The sequence below is a fragment of the Sander lucioperca genome, chromosome 19 (genome assembly GCF_008315115.2).
Source record: "Sander lucioperca isolate FBNREF2018 chromosome 19, SLUC_FBN_1.2, whole genome shotgun sequence".
In the NCBI taxonomy this organism is placed as follows: domain Eukaryota; kingdom Metazoa; phylum Chordata; class Actinopteri; order Perciformes; family Percidae; genus Sander; species Sander lucioperca.
The window spans coordinates 2,572,893-2,584,689 of record NC_050191.1 but is presented as its reverse complement, the minus strand read 5'-3'; the positions used below and the strand labels follow the sequence as shown (position 1 = coordinate 2,584,689).

The following is an 11,797-nucleotide window of genomic DNA, read 5'->3' as shown; positions in this document are numbered from 1 at the left end:
GTATTCTCGTCTGTGGGAGGCGCTGTTACATCAAAATAGAGGATGAGGTTCCATCTTTATAGATTGAACCCTTGTGTTGTCCTCGGGTCTAATATAATCTCAGAAATTTTGGGTTTCTTTCAACCAAATTGCACCAAAATAACTTCAATGCATGCATGTAAGTTGTATGGAACCCAGAAAATATTCTTCGCAGGCTAAATAAATGATTACTTTCATTGAATTTGGGGTGTTTTATGGAATTTCATAGCATTTGAAAAACATTTTGTAAATGGTTTCAAAACAGTGTCAAGACTAAAGTTTGATTCTCTGATCTTAACTAGTAGTCAAAATAAATCAGAATTTATTTTAACTAAAAAATTAGGTACAGTATGTCCTATAACTTAGGTTTATTGACCATTCTTTTTTTCTTTTTTTAAAGCATCGGACAAAACAAAAAAAACAAAGTGACAAAAACGCCGGGACGACATTTTCAATTTTGACCCAGAAAGACAACAAGTTCATGGTCGACGGGAAGAACACAAAGCTTAATTCATTCACATCATCAGAAAATATTTCTCTGAGGTCCCAATTGCCAAAAATAACGTGGACATAATCAGAAAGCTGCAAACGCCGCGATGAACCCATAATGAAACCGCAATTTTTGCAAGTTCCCGCAATTTTCATTGCATAAAATTGCATAAATATCCCGCATATTCCATCGCATTTAAGAAAACGTGCCGCATAATCAAGGCTTTTTGCCTGTAATAATCACAAAAAAACTCTGCATTTTTCTGGAAGGACATGACTCTTAAAAACGAATTGCATTGTGTTGAAGGTTGAAAAAGCAGATTTATTGTATGTTAGCTGGTTATTGAAGCTACATGTTGGTTACATTGAGTGAAATATTATAACACAAGACTTGGTTTTATAGATGCAGCCTGAACTATTTGGTATGTTTTGGATCTGTATAAATAATATAAAGTTATGTGGGATTCAAAATTAAGTTAATTGTTAATGTGATAAACAAAACTAGTTATAAAGATGGAGTATGTTAGATTATTGAAGATACAACAAATGAAAAATCCTGAAAAGTTCTTTCAAATTATAAGTGATGAATTCTTACATTAACACAATATATACAGTTAGAACAATTTCAGTCAATTTACGTGAGAAACTTTTTGTCTGTGCTCTCCTCACTGATTTAAAAAAAATGTTACATATTTCATGTCATAGGTAATTTAAATCTAATAAAACCAAACCTACACATTCCTAAAGAAGCAGATTAACTGAGCAGTGAGTGTTGAACTCCTATATTACCCAAATATGTTGTTTTTTACTTTATGGCTGCTTATTTAGTCATGAATATTTCATGTTACTGAGATTTGTAGCCATGTTTTCAGGTGCTTTAAAGCATATGTGTCAAACTCAAGGCCTGCGGGCCGAACTCAGCCCCTCGCAGATTTTGTTTCAGCCCGCATATTAATTTAGTTTCAGAATACATTTTGGCCCGCCTTAATGTTTGCCAAACCTAAAAGACAGGAAACTAGTTTTTCAGACTGCAGAAATTCCCCCAGAAATTGTTTTCATATTCAGGCTGTTAAACAAGTTGGGAGTCAGCTGTGTGGTCGCTGCTATTAAAAATGTAATTTGCTTGATTTGCTTAAATGTATGATGGCTAAGGAACTTCTTTTGCCGACTTTTTTAGAGCATTGTAGACCAAACTGTACGTGAGAAGACTATATGAGACATGCAATAATACAGGCAAAGATATTTGACTTTTTTGGAATAAGAGCATGTTAATAAACTCAACGTGTCCAACTGGATGTGATTCTCATTTTCCATTGTGGTTTTCAGAGAAGTTGAGTTTGACACATGTGCTTTAAAGTAAAACACAAATGGTGCAGTAAGCAAAAAGATTGTTGGAAATCCTGCTGGAAAGTGTCTCAGGTAGTTTTTTTGACATCATGGAATACAGCCTTTTTATGCTCTGATCAAACCTAGTCAGTCTCATCCTTCAGACTGATCCTTGTTGAAGTTGATGCAGTCGTCTCCGAAGTTGATGATGTGATTCATTGAGCTCAGGATCAGTGAGTCAACGTCACTGTTGAGGTCGATTTCTTCATCGTAGTTCTTCACAGGGAAGATGCAGTTCATGGGAATTCCCACTTTGGCACTGAACTCCTCCATCTACATTAACAAAAAAAATTACAGCTCAGAACAGAACAATCAAGGCTTGAATATTGATTTTATTAAAGGACAATTCCAGCGGAAAATGAACCTAGGGTTTAATAACATATGTACCGACTCGACCGTTCTCTGGGGTATGTTTTCATGCTAATCGAATTGTCCTTTAGGCTGATCAGGTATTGGCCATGAAGGCAGTGGTAGGCCTTAACAGTGAAACTGTAAGTGTTGACAATGCCATTTGCAGTGACTTGCTTAAATTTTGCTTCTAAAATAAGGGCTGCAACTATATGGTGTAGCTTCAGTGCAACATGGAGCTTGAAGATGTAAAGAAAAAAAGAAAAACAGGAGAATTAACTTTGAGCAAGTTTGGAGGAAAGTCGGAGATATGGAACCATTTTAAACAAGTCGTGAGCAGTGACAACTTATGTGTTGGCTTTGTCGAGTGCATTATGTGCGGCACCCTGCTCTCCTATGACAGCAAAAAAACGGGGACTTGGATGATGAACAGACACATGAAGCAGGTTTGCCTTGGCAGAAAAGATGATAGCCATCCTTCAACGTCCTCTTTTGGTACTTCTCCAAGCATACCCCTGAGGGCGAGGCAAGCCCTCACAGAGCAATGTGTTGAGTTTTTTTTTACGTTTCTTCATTCTGACCCATTTGCGATCCATTCCATTCTTAATAAACAAACAAGGCAGTTTACATGCTTTGTCCTTGTTGCATTATTTATTAAGATCATTCTAAACAGATTTCTGCAGTTCAAACAACTCGGAATTGTAGTTGAGAACGTCAGTTATAACAGCCCATGTATTAAAGTGTCCGGTTTAAATCGGGCTCGGGCTCATAATTACAGTGTCGGGCCGGGCCGGGCTCGGCTGCATCTTGTCAGAAATGTCCAACAGTTTTTGTAACCATAGTAATGACAATCCAATATCATGGCCACGTTGTGCAGCGATTGGTCAGGAGTGTGCAGAGGGGAAAATAGGCAGGATTTTAAATTCTCTATATTTTGTGAGTACATATCTCTGGTATCTGATGAGGAATTGGTCAGTGTTCCATGTTTGGGTATCAGAATCGGTTTAGTTAGAGAAAATGTCAGATAGTGCTCATACTGTATAAGGACTAGACCCAAATCAGATTTTATTCCGATTCAAATCAGATTTAGCTGATCAATAGGAAGCTTGGACTATTCGTACCTTTCCATTGGCATGAGTTTCAGTGATGACTTTGACCAAATTAACATACTCAAATACGGCCCGCCACAGTTTCATAATGAACTGACATTTGTACAAATCTCAACGGATGGCAGTCCACGCAGTCTTCCCTGGGGATTCAACTCTGCGGGTCTGGGACAGTGGCTCGGTCTGAGAGGATCCCCTCGGTTTTGTCAAAGTTTTGACCGTATAACTCAATGCATTTTAACTGTGACTCCACCTCTTTGCAAATTCATAATATTACTAATTAAACGTACCTTTTCCTTCACGTACTTCATCTTGTAGACATTCTGTAAATCTTCTTTGATTTCAGGACAGACCATATCAATCTTGGTGAGAATGGCCACTTGAGGAATCCCTGCAAGGAGAACACAAAACTACTGAGTCCTGTAAAGGCTCTGACACAGCAACCCGACGGCCGACTGTCGGCAGAAAAGGCAGTCGGACTGATCATTCGGCGCCCGTCTCCCGGAGTCTGTCCAAAAAGTGCCTCGGAACACACCGAAGCAACGCCGACTTGAGCGTACATTCTACGCGTGTGCGAGACGTAATTTGTCTCCATAACAGAAGGCGGTGCTAATCTGTATTGTCGCCCAAAAAATGAAAACCGGAAATGAAGAACATCTCTCTAGACCTCGTAAACACAGAGCACGCTGTCGTCAGTCATTGTTTTCATCAGAGAGTGTTGATAGTAGTCAAGAACGGTCGTTATTGTCATTACTCGCTGAACGGAAGAAAATACGTTGGCTAGTAATAAGAAGATACTGGCGTTGTCAGCTCAGAAGATTTTGCGAGGATTACTGCATTAGGATGTTTTTTTTTCAAGCAGTGGGATCTATTACACATTTGTAGAGAAGAATAAACAGATTTCTGCTCTCACTCAGTTTTCTGGCTTCAATCCTGATGTCACGAATCTTCTCCACAGTTTTTTCACTCATTTGAGGTACTGTGTTGGCATCAATGACACAAACCAGAACGTGCACTTTATCGTTGTTAGTTGGCTGTTCGTTGTAGAATTGATCATCGTCTGACAACGTTGAATCAGGATTGAACTGGAAAACAAATTTAAATTCAGTTAAATGAAATTTGCAATATGTATAAAGAAATATGTAATTCAAAATAATAACATTAACTAATTGTGTGGGGAAAAGAATCTGCAAAGTTTGCATCAACTGTACCCTGTAATCTTCCTTCACGTGTCCCATCAGAGCCAGTTTGACATCATTCACAGGGACACCTTTGATTGGATCCAGACCCATGATGTCATTGAAGACAAAAGGGTAAAAGGTATCTGCTCTTCCTTTTCTGATCTTGTAGGTTGTGTACTATAAAGATATAAAAAAGTGCAGTTAGCATTATAAGCAAAAACAGACACATTATTACACAGCTAGCATATAGTAAACCATATTATACTAGTTCTTTTTTTTTTGCATTTTTGGAACCAGTTCCCTACAAATTCAGTGTCCAATTGAGCCCAGACGGTCAACTTAGTGGCCAGTTTAAAGGTGCTGTAAGCGATGTGATGCGTTTTTTAGGCTACAACATTTTTTGTCATATACAGCAAACATCTCCTCACTATCCACTAGCTGCATGTCCCCTGAACACACTGTAAAAAAAATGTGGTCTCTGTAGACAGCCCAGGCTCCAAAAAAGGCAACAAAAACTAACTGGCCAACCTGCACAATGAAACATAACAAAGAGCGTTCCAGCCAATAACCACAAGAAGGATTTGGGGGTTGGAGGGTAAGTGCCATGGATGTATTAGTGCGCGGAAGGGAGGGGGAAGGGGCGAGCTTGTTTAACAAAACTTTGAACGTGAACAAGAAGTAACGTCACCCAACATCGCTTAGAGCACCTTTAATAACATATCTATCATGCGGCTGGTGCAAAACCTCGATCCAGAAGGGTGATTTACACAAAGCCTGTGTAGGGATATGAATAACCTGATTTATCTGTGTGCTGTTTAAACATCTAACCTTGAATATGATTAAAAAACTGTATTATTCTGTATTACCATAGTCATAGCCTGTTCATAGCCTGTACATACCTGTAATAATAGACACACATACAGACACATATCTATATACTTATATCATTCATACCTTCCACTATGTATATACTGTAGCATATGTTATTTAATATGTTATTTAATCACTGCTTAAAGCTACATTGTGTAAGAATTTCTCCCATCTAGCGGTGAAATTGTATATGACAACCAACTGAATATTACTTTCTAGCCCTTCCCATTGAGATCACGTTTGAACTCCTACGGTTGCCGTATTATTCCAAGAAGTACCACTTTGTCCGTGAGTGTTCCTTCCCAGTGTAATAATAGTTTTACGTTTTCATTATTTTGGTACCATTTCATTGCTAACATCAGCTATCAGGTTCCCAAACAAATGCAAACTAGTGTTAGTAAAGTATCAGCGTGATCCTCCATCTTCAACAGGCTTTCAAATCTGCTGGAAGATTGAGTAATCTCCCCCTGGCATTCGTCACGGTGCCACTGAGTGTAAAAGCGCGAAAGGCGGAGGTATGTCCCTCTTTGGCTAATGTATTTTAAAGATGGAGGCGCAACATGGCAGAATACATACGAGCAAGTAACTCGTATGTATTCTGAATGATTCTGAATGGCAGATTCTGCTCTTGCCAGAATACTTTGATTAGTTGGTGGAAGTAATTACACATGAATGAGCACATATTTGTGAACAAAGGGGTTTTTGCTAAGAATCAACTCAAAACATTACACAATGGAGCTTTAAGCACTTCTGGTTAGACACCAACTACATTTCGTTGACCTGTACTTGTGACATGTGCAATGACAATAAAGTTGAATCGAATAACCAAAACCTTAATAGCCTATATTTATGCGCAGATCAGCAGTGACGCCACCTAAATCTGCATGTAAGTTTAAAGATGCCGTAGGTATGATTGTGAAGATCCAGGACTGACTACAGCCCAAAACGGTCTCCTAAGCCCCTCCCCCACAAGGGAGAGCTGTGCACGATAGAGCGGGGGGAAACCTCTGCAGCTCGTGTGTATATAATAGTCAAAGTAACACAAATATAAGTTTAATTAGGGTTTGAAAATATTGTGGATGTGATATTATATTTAATGTTTTCTTTATCAATGCAATCAAAAATTCGCCATACCCTTTTCGTGAAACAGTCGTGAGAGGTGTTGTCCACCAAAGCGTGTGTGTACATACGGCCATGTAAGATACTTTGGACAGAGTTGATAAAACTGGACTTTCCAGCTCCAACCGGACCATGAAGGAGAATCCTGAGCAGCTGGCCGTCAGTCTGAGGTCTGTAGTCCTTCACAGACTGCAGGGAATTCTCATTGTTTCTGCTCAGAGAAAGAAACAGTCTAAACAATAATTTTATAGAGATTTTCTATGCCAATGTGTAACAACTAGGAAGTTAACCAGGATGTCATGAAACAAGGAAACAGACATAACAAGTTAATTACAATAAGTAAATGTGTGCAGTGAAAGATTTAGTTGAAAAAAGTCACATTGAAGGTGCAGACACTCACCTCCAGTTTATTTCTCTCCATGGTTTGCTGAGAACTGACAAATGCACGACACATGTTCAGATGAAATAAAAGATTATTAAAAAATACAGTCATCATGCAACAATGAGTGATGTTCCATAAATAAGATAGAGGGCCCTATTTTAACGATCTAATCGCACGGCGTGAAGCGCCTGGTGCAGGTGTGTTTAGGGCGTGTCCAAATCCACTTTTGCTAGTTTAACGGCAGAAAAAAGGCTCCGTGCGCCGGGTGCATGGTTCTAAAGGGTTGGACTTAGTGTCTTCATTAATCAGAGGTGTGTTTTGGGCGTAACATGCAATCAACCAATCAGAGATCATCTCCCATTCCCTTTAAAAGCCAGGCGCGTTTGGACCTTGGAGCATTGCTATTATGATGGAGGATTTACACCGTAATATTTTTATTTGTAATCTTCTGCATGTGTGTGTGCTGCTGTGCGTCCCTGTGTGTGTAACAAGCATAGTGTGCGCGCGCTGTGTACGAGCCTAGGAGCATTTTACTAATGCTCTGTTAAAATAACAATGAAATGCTGCGTTATTGACTTTAGACCAGGTTTTTGTTGGTCAATGGCAATCACTTCCCGCTGCCTCAAGATAGCAATACGCCCAGAATGCACCTGAACACACCTCCCTGTAAGACCAGCATGCCCAGAATGCACCTGAACACACCTCCCTGTAAGACCAGCATGCCCAGAATGCACCTGAACACACCTCCCTGTAAGACCAGCATGCCCAGAATGCACCTGAACACACCTCCCTGTAAGACCAGCATGCCCAGTGCAATAATCATGCTGTCTAATCAGCATCTTGATATGACACACCTGTGAGGTAGATGGATTTTCTCGGCACTAACACAGATTTAGACAGATTTGTGAACAATATTTAAGAGAAAGAAGCCTGTTGTGTACATAGAAAAAGTCTTAGATCTTTGAGTTCAGCTCATGAAAAATGGGGTTAAAAAAAAAGTGTTGCGTTTATAATTTTGTTCAGTGTAGTTTGCTAAAATAGATTATATGCCTATGTGCATAATTATGAAGCCTAATTTAACATGATTGCAGTAGGTGCAGTTAGGCTGTGGGTTAAAAGAATTTAGTTGTTACTGAAAAATGACTATTAATTCTTAGTTCACTAAACTTAACCACACCTTAACCACAACAGCAGAATACTCTAGCTGCTTATTAACAATTTCCTGTTGTAGCTAAATTTACCAAAGAAGAAGTTAGTCAAACTGCAAAGCGACTGTGGGCCTTCACAGTTTATTTGCAGTATTTGTGTCACTGCTACACAAAGATTAGAAACCTGTCTACCTGAATAATAGTTGTTTTGGGGGATTGTTCTGCTGTTGGGGAGGATTAGGATTTCTTATTCATAGTTTTATTTCTCTTTACCTAAACATAGTTTACTTTACAGTGACTTTATTCTGCTGTTCTCATGGAACCATGAGTTTTGTTTTATCACTTTTTCCCATCCACTGCCAAGACAGAAACCTCTAAAAGGGACTATGTTTCATAAAGATTTGCAACGTTTTTATACGACAATGAATTTGGGATGTTTTCTTTATCAATACAATAAAAAATTCTTCATACTCTTTTTGTGAAACAGTCGTGAGAGGTGTTGTCCACCAAAGCATGTGCGTACATACGGCCGCGTAAGACACTTTGGACAGAGTTGATGAAACTGGACTTTCCAGCTCCAACCGGACCATAAAGGAGAATCCTGAGCAGCTGGCCGTCAGTCTGAGGTCTGTAGTCCTCCACATACTGCAGGGCACTCTGTTTGTCTCTACTCAGAGAAAGAAACGTTACATTACACAGTCTATACTATAATTTTATAGAGACCATTTTTATGCCCAGGTGTCATTCTGGGAAGGATGTCATCAAACAAGGAAACAAAAAAACAAGTCCATTACAGTAAGTAAATGTTTGTAGTGAAAGATTTTGTTGAAAAATGTCACATTTAAAGTGAAGACACACTCACCCCCAGTTTATGTCCCTCCATGGTTTGTTGCGAACTGACATGTATAAATACTCTGTTACAAGTCAAAGTCCTGCATTGAAAATGTTACTTCAGTAAAAGTATGTAAGTATCATCAGGAAAATGTAGTTAAAGTAGTACCTACTGTATATCACGACATAAAAGTACAACGAAATACATAGTCACAAAATACCTGCAAAATAAATAAAATTATTAAAATTGAATAAAAGCAGCACGGAGTGATAATGATCTGTACATATACAGCAAATTATATTTGGACGAACGAAAGTTGACGAACCACGGAATTTAAAAAAAAACTTTCAATGAGCATTAGACGTAGTGAAATTTAAGACCTGGTTAAAATTATTTAGGACCTAGGACACAATACTTTTGAGATTTTAAGATTTTGATTTTGATATTTTAGACTTTTTAAGACCCAACGGAAACCCTGCACTGTAAGAAAATTCAAGGTAGTTTAACTTGGAAATGCAAGTTCACCTGCTGCCTTGAAAATCGAAGTTCACTCAACTTGAAGACTGCCTTTGTTTCAACTTAGAAATTAAAGTTAATGAGGTTGATGTAACTACAGTGTTCTAGTTTTGTTAAAGTTGTTCTTTTAGTTGATTTAACTTTTTATTACTTGGTTTAACTTCATACTTTAAGTTAAAACATTTATTTTCTTTAATAATGCAAGAAACCTTCCTTGCCTAGTATAACAGACATACTTTCCTGCTTTATTACAACTCACAGTTTCAAGTTAAAACAACATAACCACATTTATAGCGGAGATAGCGTGGGTGTTTGGGTGCAGCCACCCCAGGGCCCCGTGTGAAATAGGGGCCCCTCTAAAGCCGCTGATCTTACATCACTTGACACAAAAGGGCCACTAGTGAAGTGGTATGCTGCAGCTTAATGGCTGAAAGAAGCCTATTACTGCTCAAAGTCCAACACTGCAATACTCCAGCTCTTATCAAACTAACAGTCACTTAACTCATGGTTACAAATGTAAACCAGCACAACAATGACAATTACCAGGCAACAAAACACTACAGTCTAAGCAGACACGTTTAATAAACGGAATTCATAAAGTTACATTTGTATTTCGAACAAACTGCAAACTTTTCAGCAAATTTTAACACAACTCTATTTACCGCCTTGCATCATGGGAATTGACCAGCCAATGAACCAATTGCACCTGACTGCAGTACGTAGATCGGGGTTGGGCTAAATGTGGGCGGAGCTAAACGTTTGACTTTTGAAAAGTACTTTCCATTTATATTTGAGAAGAGTGAAATGCCAAATTCACAGTTCACAAGTCGTTGACAGGTACTCCCTCCGCCGGGGGCACTAGTGCTTTCTTGTTTGCCACAACACGTGTTATATTTTAGTAGAAATTTGAATACATCACTTATCTGCGGTGTATAATTCATTTATTGTGTCCATGCTTTAACTTTGCCGTTAAAGAAGACGTTAAACTCGAAAGGCAACTCTTTTTTTGTTGCAACACACACACACGCTTTTTTTTCAACTGATAACTTAACTTACAAGTTCAATCAACACATACATATCTGACAAAAAATTAAAATAGTCGACCCAATGAATAAATGCAAGTTTAATTTTCAAAAACTCATAAAGTTGAGTTCAAAATCCACAACTTGTATAAGTTTGTTCAGTTAAAAATAAGAAATAAGTGGACATAACTAAATGGGTCTGTACTTTTTTACAGTGTGGTTAAAGAATATCATGCTATGAAATCATGTACAAGATTGTGTTAAAAAAAAAAACTGCTGGAAAATGACAACAACAGTATGACTTTCATGTGTAATTTAACATTTTCACATGTGTAAATATGACTTAAAAATGATAAATAAATTGTAATGGTAATAATCACATTGTGTTGAAGGTTGGAAGAGCAGATTTATTGCATTTTAGCTGTTCATTGAAGCTACATGGTGGTTACATTGGGTCAAATATTATAACACATATATATACTATGCAATAAGACTTGGTTGTATAAATGCAGCCTGAAATATTTAGTATCTTTTGGATCTGTATTATAAATTAATATAAAGTTATGTGGGTTTCAAAATGTTAATTGTTAATGCGATAATAAATACGAGTTATTAAGATGGAGACACTAATCGGTCTGTTAGATTATTGAAAATACAACAAATGAAAGGTCCTGAAAACTTATTTTCTCAAATTATAAGTGATGAATTCTTACATGAACACACTATTCTACAAAGTCAAATTATACAAAGTCAAATTTTTTAAAATGGGTCAAATTTGTCCCGAGGACAACAGGAGGGTTAATGCTTTGGCTGGTGACACAGTGACAGTGATACCAGATTTAGCTCACAATACATCCAGAGCAGACTAAGTTACCGTATGCAACACCTGAAATGCAACGATGCATCTGTAACTTAATCTCTTAATGTAATTGCATGATTTTTTTGGTTGAGCAAAAAATTCATCGCAACTATATGACCTCCCAGTAACACTAACTCAGTAATCTACAGTGGGTAATACAGCACCGTAAAGCAGTGGTTCCCAACCTGGGGTCCGGGGACCCCTAAGGGGGGCGGCAGAGATCACAGGGGGGGCGCAAGTCTTTATCTGGTTTGAGGTTGAGGTAAAAAAAAGAAATATTTGCACATGTTAAACAAATTATGATAATACACTAGAATATATAATGTATACAAAAGTCTGTATAAAAACTATATATTTTTGTTCTTGCATTAAACTTGTAGGCAGGCTACTTAGTAGGCCAAACCTCCGGGATCTCTTAACCTGGGACCCTGCTGTCATCAGGTCAGCTGCTAGCTGCTAGCTGCTAGCTGCTATCATCCTAGTTTTTCCTGCCGCCACAGCATCTCTATTTTATGAATGAA

At 38.1% G+C, this 11,797-nt stretch overlaps 1 protein-coding gene across 1 annotated transcript; it reads right to left on the bottom strand.

Annotated features, from left to right (window-relative positions):
* Nucleotides 1-1,822: 1,822 nt before the first annotated feature.
* On the bottom strand, nt 1,823-8,950 carry LOC116061753 (interferon-induced protein 44-like). Its single transcript, XM_035995739.1, has 6 exons — nt 8,910-8,950; nt 8,519-8,714; nt 4,559-4,705; nt 4,261-4,432; nt 3,638-3,738; nt 1,823-2,166 (listed from the first exon to the last, which is right to left on the bottom strand). Exons 1-6 carry the CDS (start codon nt 8,948-8,950, stop codon nt 1,987-1,989), a joined length of 837 nt encoding a protein of 278 aa, XP_035851632.1. The 3' UTR covers nt 1,823-1,986.
* Nucleotides 8,951-11,797: the final 2,847 nt, after the last annotated feature.